The 16,258-nt window shown below is 42.8% G+C and overlaps 1 protein-coding gene across 5 annotated transcripts in view; it reads right to left on the bottom strand.

Moving 5' to 3' along the window:
* Positions 1-16,258, bottom strand: part of Psd3 (pleckstrin and Sec7 domain containing 3) — a 539,468-nt gene that overhangs the window by 327,664 nt on the left and 195,546 nt on the right. The window contains exon 1 of one of the 5 annotated variants that reach the window (XM_076553258.1): positions 14,351-14,426. The exons of the other annotated variants lie outside the window; for them this stretch is intronic. Coding sequence (XP_076409373.1) covers positions 14,351-14,371 — 21 coding nt within the window. The 5' untranslated portion in view covers positions 14,372-14,426. Of the gene's footprint in view, positions 1-14,350; positions 14,427-16,258 lie in introns of those variants that run through there. 5 annotated transcript variants of the gene reach the window in all.

The raw sequence follows: 16,258 nt of genomic DNA, 5'->3' as shown, positions 1-16,258 counted from the left end.
TGCTTCATTAATATCACTCAGTCAAAATTTAAAATATTTCTCTATGGGTTCTGTTGAGCCACACCAAAAAGAGAGTAGTCTTTCTCCAAAAGTGACCACACCCGCACATCAGAAACACCATGCAGCTAGACAAGGCATACACAGAACTGCCAGCCCTTTCATTGACGCTATGGGTCTTAAATTTGAGCATCTGCCCAGTGTCCTCCATAATTCTTAAAAAGCTGCTGATTAAAGGAAATCTACAAAGAAAGAAGTGGTTCACCACAATTTTGAATTCCCAAGACCTCCTTCCTGACTGCTTTAAGCAACTGTCAAAACTTGAGTGGTTCCTATTTCTGGCCTTAACTGAAGTACTGGATGAAATTAGATCTATACGCATCAGGAGTCATTCTCTTGCCTCTACTGTGAGGGAGAACATCTAGATCCTGTTTTCATTCACAGGAGTCAGGCTTGCACATCCAGGTATATGAAGTGAGATGAGAAGAGATTAGAGAAGGAACATTATCAGTCCTGGGCTGCCAGGTGACCTCAGGGCTTCTTAGAATGCCAACACTGGTTTCTATGTTGACTGTGAAACATCTAATCACGTGCCTGACCCACAACTGACCCTTCATCCTGGGGGACAATGACATTCAGGGTTATATGGACAACCAAGAAGCTACCTGAAACAAGGGTATCATAGGATTTCTATTTCAGCCTTTGAAGAGGAAATGACTGACAGTGACGGAAGGCCCAATGACGACTCCACCACTCCACGACAGACAAGTTCAGCATGTGGCATTAGCCCTGTGGCTCTCCCCTACCACCTTGCTGATCTATACCATTATCAAAAGTTAACTTGCAGAATTTTGAGACAGCATTCCTAAAAATACCTCTGCAATCATTTAATGTTCATAATGTGCAAAATTCACCTCTGGAAATTCTTCTTAGTGTAATGTGTTTAACAAGTACAGGTTAATTATCCTTTTCCCCAACAGAGAGAAAATAATCATAATCTGTGTATTTAGAGAGCTTCTGCTAATGAAAGAGGAACTCCCCCAGGGATTCCCATAGAAGGTGACCTAGTTTGGAAGATGCTTATGGAAGGCTCTCTGAGGAAGTGATATCTGCAGAAATGGTGAGGCTAAGAAGCTGGGGAAGGACAGAAACATATGCTATACAGAGGGGGCCATTTGAAAATGACTAGCCTACGCCTAGACTAAGAGCAGGCCAAGAAGTGCAGAAGAACAGGTAAGTGAGTCAGTTCAGAGACCAAGAGACAGAGCAGCATGGATCTCAGAAGCAGTGACCAAATAAGCATGGGGTACTTGGGGAAGGAAGTCTCATCTTAATCAGGTGACTTTGGGTTGTCTCAAGTTGACAATTAAACTAACCAGGACAGTGAGTATGAGGAGTCATAATTTAAGTATATTTCTCCACGTTTTTAAAACACACTGATAGGGAGAAGTCCTCTGCCCATCAATGCCGGAGGCAGGCGGGAGAGCTGGCCCTGTGGTCATAAGAGTGGGAGAGCCATCCCTGACACCTACCAGCTGTAATACTTGGGAGGGCAGGCCCTGCACCTTGTCAGGGCAGGACAATAGAGCCAACTCTGTTAGCCAGGTGTGGGTGAGCCAGCCCAGAAACTGTGACCATGGGATAGCTCTCTCCATTACCCATCTGTCTTAGGGTGACAGAGGCAGGGTAGAAGTGCCCTCCTCTCAGCCACCTCCCACCCATCAAGGCCAGAGGTTGGTGAGAGAGCTGGCCCTGTGGTCATAAGAGCAGGAGAGCCACCCCTCACCCCCACCAGCTGCAATACTTGGGAGAGCAGGCCCTGCACCTCACCAGGGCAAAACAATACAGCCAACTCTGGAGCACGAATCTTAAAAGGTCTTATTAATAAAAACAAACCTGGAGCCAGGTATTGGGGTAAATGCTGAAAGATCAGAGAGACAGAACACGCCACAGCTAACCTCACCTCGCCAACTTCTCAGCTGATCCTGTTTCCTCAAACTGGAAGCCTCTGAGTCCTCCTCCGGAATGAATCTCAGCTGAACTGCTGCTAAAAACCTAAAAACTTAACCAGACCCTAGTTCCAGTTCCTCATGCCTTATATACCTTTCTGCTTTCTGCCATCACTTCCTGGGATTAAAGGCATGTGTCACCATGCCTGACTGTTTCTAGTGTGGCTTTGAACTCACAGAGATCCAGACAGATCTCTGCCTCCAAAATGCTAGGATTAAAGGTGTGTGTGCCACCATTTTCTGGCCTCTATGTTTATCTAGTGGCTGTTCTGTTCTCTGACCTCAGATAAGTTTACTAGGGTGCACGATATTTTGGGAAATACAGTATCACCACACAACTCTGTTAGCACAGAGGTGTGAGTGAGCAAGCCCCAAAATTGTGACCATGGGAGAGCTGTCCCCATTTCCCATCTGACAGACCAACCCTACAGCTGCCCAGGCCCAGGATTATGACTCAGCTTTGCCCAACATCCATCCCATCTATGATCCGCTGGAGCACATGAAGGGACCTGACCCACAGACCCAAAGCTGCAGATCTCCACAACACAGGGTGCCAGCAGGATGTCCAGGAGGGGGCGCCTAGCATTGAACAAGTAGTGGAGACCGAGGCCTCAAACCAATGGCTCTTTGCAATGAACGCTGGCAAGCAGAGAAGTATGGACAAAAGAGTGACTTGTTGGGTCGCTCTGCAGCCTCCATGAGGAGATTTTTAATTCCTTCCTTTTATTTTTCTCATTTATGTTCTCCATTTTTTTTCTCTTGAATTTTGTTATATCCGGGGTTGCGGGGGGAGCAAGGTTCAGGGGCAGAAGGCAGATGTGAAAAAACAGGAATGAATGGGATCAAGATACATAAATTTTTATTAAAAAATACAAAGGAGTTCCCAAATTTTAGCGCAAATTAACATAATCCATAATCCATAGCACTTATTAAAACACAATTTCTGTGGTGCAACCAGGAGCTTCAGAGTCGGCTAGTACCGGACCTGAGAATGTGCACCTTCTACCAATATGCCAGGTGATGCTGATGATGCCGAAGTCACACTGTCTGCACCACACTTCCCGACTGGTGTGTTTTTCATACCTCACTGTAGGTGAGAATCAACTGGCAGTCTCACTACTGACTGTGCAGGTCTGACACTGAGCAGACCACACTTGAGTATCTCCACCTACAGGCTCTAAAGCTGGAGAGTGAAGCAGTCAGTGTCCAAAGCATACTCAGAGTCTCATAGGAGACTCTATCTAGGAGTAACACACATGAAAGTGTCTCAATTTTAAAAAGTGCTCCATTATTTTGGCAATTGTGGGGACCCTGATATCCAGGTTCGATTTAAAGCATTAATATCCCTCCACCTCGCTAAGTGAAATAAAACTCATTCTCCTTACATTAATCATCTTAAGACTGTGAGCCCTGCTGATACTGCTCTTCCCATACTAATGCTTCTAAGTCTTCACTTATCTCTACAATAATTTTTATAGATCTTTGAAAAATTGCATTTGAAATAATCAGCTTGATTAAAGACATGCATGATTCAGTAACACATTTCTCAGTCTGTATTACTACTTGAATAAAACATATTCCTTTGCTTTATCACAATTATTTTAGGGGCATAAATCTCTTCAATAACCATACAGAATAGAGGCTGGGGATGAGCTCAGCAGTAGAAGTACATGCTGAGCATACATGAGGGCTGAGGTTCAATCCCTGACACCTAAGACGCAATTTAAAAGGATGTAAAGAACTTCTGTCTCAAGTTAGGTGATCAGGACAAAAATCCAGCTCTGCTAGTACCTGCTACTCCTCAATACTACATAAATGTCTGTTCTTGAGATTCCCTGCTGTATAAAAGTACTACAGAGGCTGGATAGCTGACATGGTGGTGATGCATGCTTCTCATCTCGGCACTCGGGAGGCTAAGGTGGGAAGGCTGACAATCCAGTGTCAACCCAATCAACACAGTGAGACACTATTAAGAAAAAGGAAGGGAGAGAGGGAGGGAGGGAGAAAGGAAGGGAGGGAGGGAGGGAGGGAGGGAGGGAGGGAGGGAGGGAGGGAGGAAGGAAGAGTGAAAAGCCAGTATTGCAATGAACATCTTTAATTTGGAATCTAAAACTTTTTAGGTACTGACAAGACATCACAAATAGAAAATTCCACACTTAACCTCATGTTACAAGCCAAAGTCAAAATGAAGGCACAGTAAAAATGTTATATGAAATTTCTTTCAGGCTATGTATATATGGCGTATATGAGCCGTAAGGTATCACATTATATATACACAAATATTTCCATACTAAAACTTACATCAAAAATCTAAATACTCCTAACCCCACCCATTCTCAATAGGAGATACTCAATCTGTAGTTCTGTTTGAGGTTCCCTCTAATTCTGAAGCACGATAATTCTTCATATTTCTGAACCACCTTCACAATCTTCATTCAGGAGTAAGTCGCAATTTTTTTCTTTGTGATAAAGTTACAGTGGCGAGATCACCAACATATAACATATACGCTGTGCAGACAAGCACAAGAATGTCAGTAAAAGAAAGGATGGCACAAATAAAAATCTCAGCCTCACTTGTGACACCCTTTCAACATTTACAAAGAATTTCATTTACATTCTTCAACACACAACCTTACCACAATAACCACTTGGACACAAAAGAAAGATGCTCCTGATGCAAAAGAACTTCTGTCTGGCTACAAAATAGGAAAGAAAAAAGAAGAGGGCCAAGCAGAGAACTTAAGAAGTAAAAGTCATTTTCAGTGAAGTAGGCAAGGAAGACCGGGGTCACAGGAGTGGGGGAGAGGGAACGTGAGTGGGGCCCGAGGTAGGTACCACATACTGTCCTTTTCTAATGAACCTCAACTTCAACATGATGGCTAGAGGATTTGAGAGAGTCTAAGCCAAGGAGTTGAGTATTATAGGCTGCTTTGGGCCAGAAAACATTAAAAGCTAAATTGAACACTATAAAAATAATATTTCACAACTCACTTAAAACCAACACTTAATTCCAGCATTCACATTCCACATTTGATCCTGTTTAATCCCATCTGTCCCCATTATCCAGCAAAAGCCCTGACCACTGAAAACAGGGTACTGTGCACACACCGACGAAATGCAGGCAGGGACCTGACACTCAGGGCTGATACAGCAGAAGGCATGGTTAGGTGTTCCTGGCTGAACTGTATTCCGATAATGCATGTAGAAGCCCTAACCCCCTATTTCAAACACAACTGTATTTGGAAACCATTACAATGAGATCATGAGAATAGGACCTAATCTAGGGTAGCTGGTGACCTTCTAAGAAAGCAAGACTAGGGACTCAGAGAGATAGACAAATCGAGAAGGTGACCACCGGGAGCCAAGGAAAGGGGCTTCAGCAGTGACAGTATAAGGTCATAGATGGCTGCTCTCTAAAACTATGAGACAATTTATTTCTGCGGCACAAGTCACTCAGTCTGTGGTATGCTAACAGCCTACCAACACAGCAAATCTGAAATAGCTGAAGGCACAAAAGAAGCTGCCTAGGGTGGACACATGGGAAATCGAGGTCCTCTTTAGGGGTTCCTAATCTCATTAGTAAGAGAATTTAAGAACAGAGTCAAAAGGAAGCCCAAGGACAATTTTATTAGAGTTTGAAAGAAAACCCCCAAGGCAGACCAGTCGTAAATTGCAGATGCAGCCCAGTGGAGGAGGATGGAAGAGGGGGGGGGGGGGGGGAGCCTTGAAGCCAATTTTTTTTTTTTTTTTTTTTTTTTGGTTTTTTCGAGACAGGGTTTCTCTGTGTAGCTTTGCACCTTTCCTGGGACTCACTTGGTAGTCCAGGCTGGCCTCGAACTCACAGAGATCCGCCTGCCTCTGCCTCCGAGTGCTGGGATTAAAGGCGTGCGCCACCACCGCCCAGCTGGCTTAGCAGGGAGACACATGACCGAGAAGCAGTCACATGGTGGGGAGGGGAAATTCAGAGCGAGAATAAGAAAGCTCAAAATGCGGGGAGGGAGACTACGCTAAGTAACACAGGCTTGGAAAAGATGAAGAAGAAAAAGAAACGTTTTCCCGAATGATTCATACTTAGATAAAGTTATTGCATCAGGGAAAGAAAAAAATTGAAAGGAAAAATAAATGGTCTAACTATTCTACCTATTTCTTTAGCATGGCCTAAGCTGACCTCACCTTCCTAGAGGTGGTTGGTCCCTTGGCCAAAGCGAAAGACCAGGTCTACACCCAGGCCAGAGCTTCTTCTCCTTTAAGAAGATGACAGAATTTCAGTCCCAGCTGTTTCCTTTTAACTAGGAAAGGAATAAGGATGCGAGGGTGCACCCTTCGGTCAAGTCACAGAGCAGCGAGGGTGTGAGGAGACGGGGAGCTGGACAAGGGGGTGAATCAATCAAGCTACCTCAACCAGCAAGGTTGGGAGGCCAAGAGGAAAGGATTCCCAGTCCTACAAGCTCTCGGCATCCACCCAGCCACAGCCACTGATTTCTGTTTATACACGCAGGTTTTGAGGGTCTACTAGGGTCAGAGGATTCCAGCAAAAAATAAGAAGGAACAAAAGTGGGGGAGATGGTAGGAGCAGGGAGAGAGAGATCACTTGATCACTTGGAGGTAAGACGGCAAAATAAACAGACACGTCTATGTTTGTCTTCCAAAATCATTAAAAGTACAATAAGGGGATGTTTATTTACATATTACACACACACACACACACACACACACACACACACACACACACACACATATATATATTAATTACAAACCTATAAGTATAAAAAGGGCCATGACACCTTTTAAGCAAATAATCTAAGTGTTAAGGATAGAGTTAGGAAAAGTCTACAGAAGCAAAGAACAAACTTGGGCCACACTTGGACCAGAGAAAGGGAAGTGCCCCCCCCCACCCCCCGCAGCAGGAGCATATGGAAAACTCATGAAGAAAAGTCAAGTCATAATTAAATCAGATTCCAGGACTCTCCAGTATTATTCAAGGGAGCCCTAAATGCAATCCCAGGTGTCCTGAGGAAGCAGAGAGACACCAAACAGAAGCTGTGTGACAAAGAGCAGCAAAGCAGACTCACAGAAGAGATGCTAATGTGCTAATGTGCTCTGAAGTGAAGGAAGGGTCCAGGACTATGGAACACATCCGGTATGCAAGGAAACGTTATCTTCTGGAGTCCACAGAGGAAATGCCATCAAGCTGGCATACTGAGAGCCTAACACTACTTGTGGCCTCTAGAACTCTAAGGAAATAAACCTGTGCTGTTTTAAAGCTAAGCTTTTTAGAGCAGTCACAGAAAACTAAAGCTGAAACAGAAATATGCCTATAAATGCACACGTCCATGTCTACATTTGTTTGTGCTTTGATTTTGTAAACAAAAGCCATGGCTATGATTTCTTTTCTGGAAACACATTTCTGCTGACTCTGAGAACCAATGAGTTGTTAATGAAATAATCACAAGCCTAACGTGGAATTTGCTACCCTATACTGTCCTTGTTAGTACAGTGCATCCAAATATAATATGGTGCTCATCCACCATAATTAAAAATTCCTGTTACAATTAAAAAATCTCTAGTACCTAAAAGTATACACAACTATCCATTCGTCCAGTTGACCTGGAAATAAACAGGGAGATTCAATCCTAACATGCCCATTTTTCCTCATAATATACCTGACATGTGCCTCCCTGTAAACAAAAACAAAAGAAAACACTAGTGCTTGGGAAGAAGGGTCAGCCCCCCGCCTTTTCCCTACAACTATTCCCTATTCCCGGGACAGGCTAACTGCATCTTCCAACAGTCAGTAACGACATCAAGCGGAGACACAGCGCTTCTCAAGAGCAGAGAAGCTAAAAGCACCCAGCAGAAAAGTGGGGTAAGTGAAGGGCTGAGTCCTTCATTTCTAAAAGTGAGAGAGGACCATCCAAATAAAAGGAAGATGCGGGAGAAGGGCCACGGGGTCAGAAGACGATAGCAAAGAGCAGTCGTCAGCTCACTCAATAAATAGCCTGGCTGCTGGTCTGTTTTTAACAGTGTGAGCAAAAGAGACGAAAACTGAATCCATGCCCCTTTTAAAGCCCCTGGAGGTCCAGCCTCACTTTCCTGCCAGCTGCTGTCTATTCACGGTGCCCATTTCCTGAAAGCAGCTCCCCTGGGACAAGGGCAAATGAACATTCTGCTGCTCCCCAAGGGAGGTGAGAGTCAGAGCCAGTGGTCCAATGGGGGCAGGAAGCGGGGCTCCAGAGCACAGCACACACCACACTAATTGCCATCAATATGAAAGCAAGCCTGTCACAGACCCCAACACATCTTCCACTGACAACCTTCGCTTGGACCCACTTCAGTTGTCTTCCAACCAAGTGGGAAGATTATATTCCTCCTGCAAGGATCTGAGCCACCCTAGATATGATTCTAACTTGTAAGACTTTAGAGCTTTGCAAATGGTGACTTCTGTTTTATTTATTTATCTATTGTTTGTTTGTTGTTTGTTGGAAGTGTGGTGTAGAATGCTGGGAGTTAGGAAGATAAGATGCTAAACATTCATCTATAACAAAGCTTTCTATAAAGCAAATTCAAGATACCAGTGTCAGGTTTTCCTCACAGCTCCTTCACGAAGATAACAGGTATCCAGAGAGCTGGGGAGCTTCAAAGACAGGGTTTAAAAGAAAATTAACAACCAAATCTATTAGCTCACAAGATCCCCTCCTCCGCCTTTCCCACTATTTCACAATTAGTCATAACAGATGGGTGGGCCCTCTAACAGCAAATGAACAGGCCCAGTGAGTCAAGTCTCTGTTCACCTTTCTTTTTTTTGCCTGCCCAAACTGACAGTATTTTGCTTTCCTCAGGCTCTGGGTCTGTGTACTTCTGGTACTTTAAAATTCATAAATGAAACAAATGAGATTCATATTTTTAAAAAATAAAAACAAACACTCTTAAGACCCTGAATTTGCTTCCTGGACTCCAGGTCGGCAATCAGAATTCTACAGCCATCCATACCACATGCAGAGGCTTTTCCTGAACCTGTGCTAGGAGGCCTGGAGAGCCAGGGAACTATCCAAGTCAACACAGCATAATCAGAAGCCCTGTGAAAACCCAAGATGACTATAAATAACTGTGGTTCATAAAAGCTCCTCTGTGTATTCTTTCATAAATGGCCAGGTACTGAGAACAAGCAACATGCACAGAATGTGGTAAGAGACTCCATAAAACAGCATCTATATAGTTGAGGCAAAAATGGATACCAAAAGGAACATTATGTCCAGAAGACAGAAATGTACTAAAAAAATTATACCAATTCTCAGGCAACACATTAATTATTTGTGGTCTAGATGAACTGTTTCTCATCATTTTATTGAAGAGGATAAAGACAGTAAAATATATGATGTGGTTGCCCCTGCTAATTCTAAAAGTTATGTTAGTGGTTTACCAGGGAAATAGTTTCTTCAAATTGCACTGATAAGTTTTTATTGTTTCAGTTTGCTTTCTCTTACTGTGATAAACACCATGACCAAAAGCAACTTGGAGACAAAAAGAGTTTATTTCACCTTACAGTTTACAGTCCACCATGAAGGGAAGTCAGGGCAAGATCTCAAGGCTGGAATCTAGAAGCAGGAACTATGGTTTGGATCACAGGGGAACTCTGCTTAGTGGCTTGCCCCCCATAGACTTCAGATTGCTTTTTTATTCAACTCAAGCCCACCTGCCCAGAGGTGGCATCACCCATAGTGGGCTGGCCCTCCCACAGCAATCACTAACCAAGAGAAAGCCCTCACAGAACTGTCTCCAAGGACTTACTCAAATGAGGCTCTCCTCACTAGCTTGTGTCCTGTTGACGAAAACCAACCAGCGCAGCAGGATGTACGAACTGCCCAGTGTTCAATAGCAAATTGTTGACAAGCTAGCTTCAAGTCAAGTCCTAATGGCCAGTCAACAAATTAAAAAGACTGCAGACAAGCAAGACAAAATGATTTGAATCTTGGCTTCCAAAGCTCCTCACTATTTGAAGGGCTTTGGGGGCACTAACTCCACTGACAAGATCAAACAGTTCCCTCCCACTGTACAAAGACACAAACTACCACTTGTAATAAATGCCCAGGTAGAAGCTAGTCACTGAAAGCTACCAGGATTAAACGTCTAACAAACAGAATGCTTTCTAAAAGTAAATACTTCCCGAAATACCTTTTTAAAATTTAATGATATTTTTGTTAAGTCTTTGAGAATTCTATTCATTGTATTTTAAAGATAAGCACCCTCCCATCCTCCAACTCCTCCTATAATCATTTTCTCTACTTTCTCATCCCTTCCCACAAAACTCTGAGATTTCTTCCTTAAAAACAAATACACAAAAAAACCTTCTATAGTTTTCCACTGAATGTATTCATCACCTCAAACACATCATTTTCTGGTAAGAATATCTAAAATTGACTCTGATTTTGGAAATGTTGACTATACTGATATTAACTGTATTTACCAGGCTGTACAATATTCTATCCCACACAGATACCACCGCCAACCCCCCCCAAAAAAAAAAACTGCTTCCCTTAAGACTTTGTACCCTTTGACCATTCTGCCTCATTCTCAACACCTTTCAATTCCCGATCAGATGTCTACTTCTACTAGTTGAATTGTTTTAGATTCCACATAAAAGAAACTAGACAGTATTTCTTTGTCTTTGTACACCTGGCTTATTTCACTTCCTCACAACACTGCGAGCATATACAATTATAACTTGACAACTTCCAATAAATGCAACTTTCTTCAGCAGATGGTTCCTTCAAGACCTTTAAAACGTGCAGGTTCCATTTGACCAGTCACCACTCCAGGAATGTCATACTGTTCCCTGATGCTCTAACGCATCAACATAACCCGCAGAAACAAGTTAGCCAATTGTGCTTGTGACTCACACTGGAGAAAAACAACACAAGAATGAGGCATTCTGGAGCAGTGCTTCTACCTGCAACACATGCTATGTGGAGTGCCTGTGGGCCAATGCAGAATTTGAACCACCTGGGTCTGCTGCACCCAACCACCAGGAGTGGAGCTGGAGGGCCTGTATGGTGACCAAATGCCTGAAGCTGCTGCTTAGGCATGCTGACGTCTGAGCCGTACCTATTCATTCTGCAGCTACATGTGTTAGAAAAGTGACGTTTAAAAAGGCCCAAGGAACAGCAGCGCAGCTGAGGACAAAGAGCGAAGTCCATCCTTTTTAAGCCACATCCACCTCCGTAATACAAGCTACAACCACCAAGTATAGATAAATTAGCATTCCTGACTTATTCTGAGTATGTTAAAGGTGTTCATTCTTTGCTGTTTTCAATGGTTTTAAATTTGTGTTGTTAAGAAGAACAACAGGTAGACATGAAATTGCTTTGGGGTCATCCAATGCAAGGGATGTAACATCACTGGAGAAACCACCCTTGCTCTACATGAACTAGTGAACAAAATGCAAATGCAGATGGTCTCTGCTCTTAAACACTAGAGAATAAGTGATCCACCATTTTCTATATAGCCAACTCCACCTCAACCCCACCCCCTCTGTCTTGACTCTGCAGATCTTCTGAGGTTTATTCTCTGTGCACCTATCAAAGGAACACTTATACACACACACACACACACACACACACACACACACACACACACACAATGTGATAAATTATACTTCCAAGGTTTAGATCAAAAAAACGCTTCATGTTTTACTGAAGATGTGTGGATAGTTTTATGTCAACTTGACACAAGCTGAAGTCATTTGAGAGGAGGGAGCCTCAATTAAGAAAAATCTTCTATCAGATCAAGCTGTGTGCAAGCCTGTGGGGCATTTTCTTAATTAGTGATTGATGGGGGAGGGTAGCCTGGTGGTCCTGGGATCTGTAAGAAAGCAGGTTGAGCAAGTCATGGGAAGCAAGCCAGTAAGCAGCACCCCTCTATGGCCTCTGCATCAGCTCCTCCTCCAGGTTCCTGCCAAGTTTGAGCTCCTGCCCTGACTTCTTCCTTCAGTGAGGATATGGAAGCATAATCCAAATAAACCCTTTCCTTGCCAAGTTGTTTTGGTCATGGTGTTTTATCACAATAACAATCCTAAGATGTGGTTCAAAGAACATAGTATTTCACCATGTCTTCTTGACGGTTACCTGATGGACACCGGGAACCCGACTTGTGTAAGAGAAAATAAGAGCAGAGCTCCAAATAATTAGATTACAAGTGAACTCTGGAAATCCACACATGAAGTGCAAAAACTGCCTACAAACTGTACTGATAACCATGATAATAAAATGTGGCTACCTGAAATTGATAGCTTCTATTAATTTGTGAACAGAGACTCCCGACATGAGTCTGATTACAAACCCTTAATTGTGCTTTAGGGAGATGAGAACAAAATTAGCTTGTGACAAGAGCAAATGAATTAGAACTGTGAGGGAGTGTGACATTATTGGGGTCTAATTCTATTATATGAAGCACAATATCCAGCCAACACAATTCAGAAGGCAATTTTTTTTTTCAGAATGACCAAAGTAGATAGTACTAAAAAAAAAAATCTATGCTATTATAACCTTATTCTTTTCTCAAAAGATCACCAGGAGCTCTAACATGGGAAATTTTGAAAGATTTTGTTATTTCACGTTTATATATAAGACTCTGGCTGAGGCTGGGACTCAACAAGGGACGGGGGCCAGGTGGTGGGAGAGAAGAGGGGAAAAAAGAAACTGGATGGATTAAAAAAAAAAAATCCTAAAGTGGGTAACAAGGGACCAAGATTCAGGGAGAAGTACAAAGAAAAACTTGATTTTACCAGTAAGGTGTTGAATTTTCAGCATGCTCCTGTGTGACTTATATAAGTAAACTTTAGCCTCTAAGAGCAAAACCTCAAGAACAGAGTATAGGGAGAGGGTATCAGCCAAGCACTGATTCTTTACACTTGCAGACTGCCTTATCCGGTCCTTCAATCAAACACAGCTACAATGTCCTCACCTGTAACTGACCAAGCAAACAGAACGGGGCATGAATGCATCCACCCACCCACAATCCATCCATCCATCCACCCACCCACAATCCATCTACCCATCCACCCACCCACAATCCATCTATCCATATACCCACCCACAATCCATCTATCCATATACCCACCCACAATCCATCTACCCATCCACCCACCCACAATCCATCTATCCATATACCCACCCACAATCCATCTATCCATATACCCACCCACAATCCATCCATCCATCCACTCACCCACAATCCTTCTATCCATCCATCCACCCACAATCCATCCATCCATCCACCCACCCACAATCTTTCTATCCATCCACCCACCCACAATCTATCCATCCATCCACCCACCCACAATCCATCCATCCATCCACCCACCCACAATCCATCCATCCATCCACCCACCCACAATCCATCCATCCATCCATCCACCCACAATCCATCTATCCATCTACCCACCCACAATCCATCCATCCATCCATCCATCCATCCATCCATCCATCCATCCATCCATCCATCTCCCCATATCACAAAAGTTGTCTGGTCTAGGGGAAAAATGCAAGCAAAAGCATTTGTTTCATACCAGTCAGTGTGGGATGATAAAATCCTGGTAGGTCATTTTGAGTCTAGTAGTCCCCAAACTTAAAGACATCTAAGAATTGATTTCTAGAAAATTCCATGATTCTGATAAATAAAGCTGTCTCAAGGATCACACAGCAAGAAGATACTGCTCTAATACAAGTGAATTAACCTTTCTATACATCCCAAATTAAATGAACTAGATCAACCTGGCAAATGACATCAGGTTATATTGGACAGATGACAGAAAGATGAATAACACGGGTCCTCCAGGAGCAGGGGGACAATGGAGGAGTTAAGCAGGGGACAGTGGTATTGGTCAGCTGCCACAGATCTGGCATCAGCAGGTAATAATTAACCTTCCAATGCTAGTGGCTTTCAGGGAGTGCTTATTTGTTGCTCAGCTACTGAGACTGCTGAGGGACAATTATGGCTGTGCTCCAGGTACAAGGTGGCTACAAATCAGCTCACTCTACCTTCATTCTGGAACACAGGCTAAAGAGGCAGACCCTGTCTGTAATATCACAGTAAGGGTTTTGGAGCCAAACAACACAATTTATATCCATCACTTCCACTCATTCTAGGATGAGATAGCTGAGCCACAAAAAGAAATTAATTCTGAAGCCCAGACCACTTCCCTTCCCTTTAAGAAACACGAGTAGATATCCTGGCCGAGAAGCCATTGTGAAAAATCATACTCACATACCAAGCAGGATGGAGGGACATTAAAACAGAACACTTTTTCATGTCACTCAAAATAGTACATAATTTAAACTTACGAATACCTTATATCTAGAATTTTCCATTTAATAATTTTCATATAGTGTTTAACCATTGGTTACTAAGGCCATGGAACGTAGAACTTCTCAAGGAGCCTATTGTATACTCCTCATTTTACTATGGAATACTAACATTCACACAGAGGCAAGCAAGCCAGTCAGGAAGTCTCCCTAGATATCCTCTTCTCTCTCACTTCTGCTTCTAACCAATCTTCTGGAATGTCAATTTTATCACTGTAGTACCTCTCTAATATCATCTTTTAATTCAGGAACAACCATATTCCTCTTCATGTCATCCTACCCGGACTAGTACCTGGCAACAGTCACAGTTGATCACTATGCTCTTCCCATCCATCTCTGGGGCTCTCATTTGTGACCTCATCATTGCAGACCTGAACCACTGGGGTCAAGATGAGCTGATCTTTTTCCAAGTTTTGTCCCATACTTGGGAATCTCAAAACTAGGCTCTTCCACATTAAAATTTTCTAACTGTTTCTATGTCCGAGATGAAATCCTCAAATCACTGTCACAGCATGTATCCACTTCTGACCCCTCCTCATCTCTGGAACTTCCTACCCTACTTTGTTCCATACTTCCTCAGATGCCCAGAACCTCTTATCTCTTCTTACCTCTCACACCATTATACATATAATCCAGAATGTTCTTCCTCACTGTCTTAGTCGCATGGGAAACAAGTAATCCCCTGCAAACTTTGTGTATGCACTCTATCTTAAATGTGCCAACACATCATAATTTAAACATTTTTTTTTTTTTTTGGTTTTTCAAGACAGGGTTTCTCTGTGCAGCTTTGCGCCTCTCCTGGGACTCACTTGGTAGTCCAGGCTGGCCTCGAACTCACAGAGATCTGCCTGCCTCTGCCTCCCGAGTGCTGGGATTAAAGGTGTGTGCCACCACCGCCCGGCAATTTAAACATTTTTGAGCCATGTGACCTGGCATAAGTTACTTATGCTCTCTGTGCTTAAATTTCTTCATCTACAAGTAATGATCTGACTTTACACTTTTTTATGAATAAGAAAAGATAGACACAGAACAGAGCACAGACTTCTGAAAGTATCAAATTAGTTGCTGCTGTTAGTATTATTGTTATATTTCTATTTTGAAATTTCATAGTTTACATAATTAACTTAGTTTATACATATTTATCTCAACTTAGTTTACACATTTATTTCCTGGAAATATAGGAACCGTATATTGTAATAGCATTACAATATGTAATACTTTTACTTTTGACATATTTTTATTTCATTATTAAATGCATATATTACTTTTTTTTTCTTTTTTGGTTTTTTGAGACAGGGTTTCTCTGTGTAGCTTTGCGCCTTTCCTGGGACTCACTTGGTAGCCCAGGCTAGCCTCGAACTCACAGAGATCCGCCTGGCTCTGCCTCCCGAGTGCTGGGATTAAAGGTGTGGGCCACCACCGCCCGGCCCATATATTACTTTCTTAACTAAATAACTCTGCTATAGGGGCAACTTACTAATTTTTTACTATTGTTAGTAATGTTTCAGTGACCTGTCTTTTTACATTTGTTTACATTCTCTTCCAACTATTAGGAAAATCTCCAATCAAAGAAAGCATACATGTAAGACTCAAGTCTTTCTATGTTTCCAAACTGTTCTCCAGGGTGTCTGACCAGCAGTGGCCATTAACTGTATTCATATATGGTTGACTCTCAAGCCAACTCACAGTTCTTAGCACATTTTACACATCTAACAAACTAAGCGAAAGGAGTAAGGAGAAGGAAAGGGAGAGGAAGTTAGAGAAGGGCATTTCTGGGAAAACAGAATCATCCCAGGAAAGGCAGGTCACTGGAAAAGAACAGAACAGCTTCCAAAAATGACAGCTGGGCTAGCTCAGAACGGCTAAGAAAAATGAAGTAGACCAGAGTGTTTC

The sequence above is a fragment of the Peromyscus maniculatus genome, chromosome 17, assembly GCF_049852395.1.
Source record: "Peromyscus maniculatus bairdii isolate BWxNUB_F1_BW_parent chromosome 17, HU_Pman_BW_mat_3.1, whole genome shotgun sequence".
NCBI lineage: Eukaryota > Metazoa > Chordata > Mammalia > Rodentia > Cricetidae > Peromyscus > Peromyscus maniculatus.
This window is presented reverse-complemented; position numbering and strand designations above follow the sequence as displayed.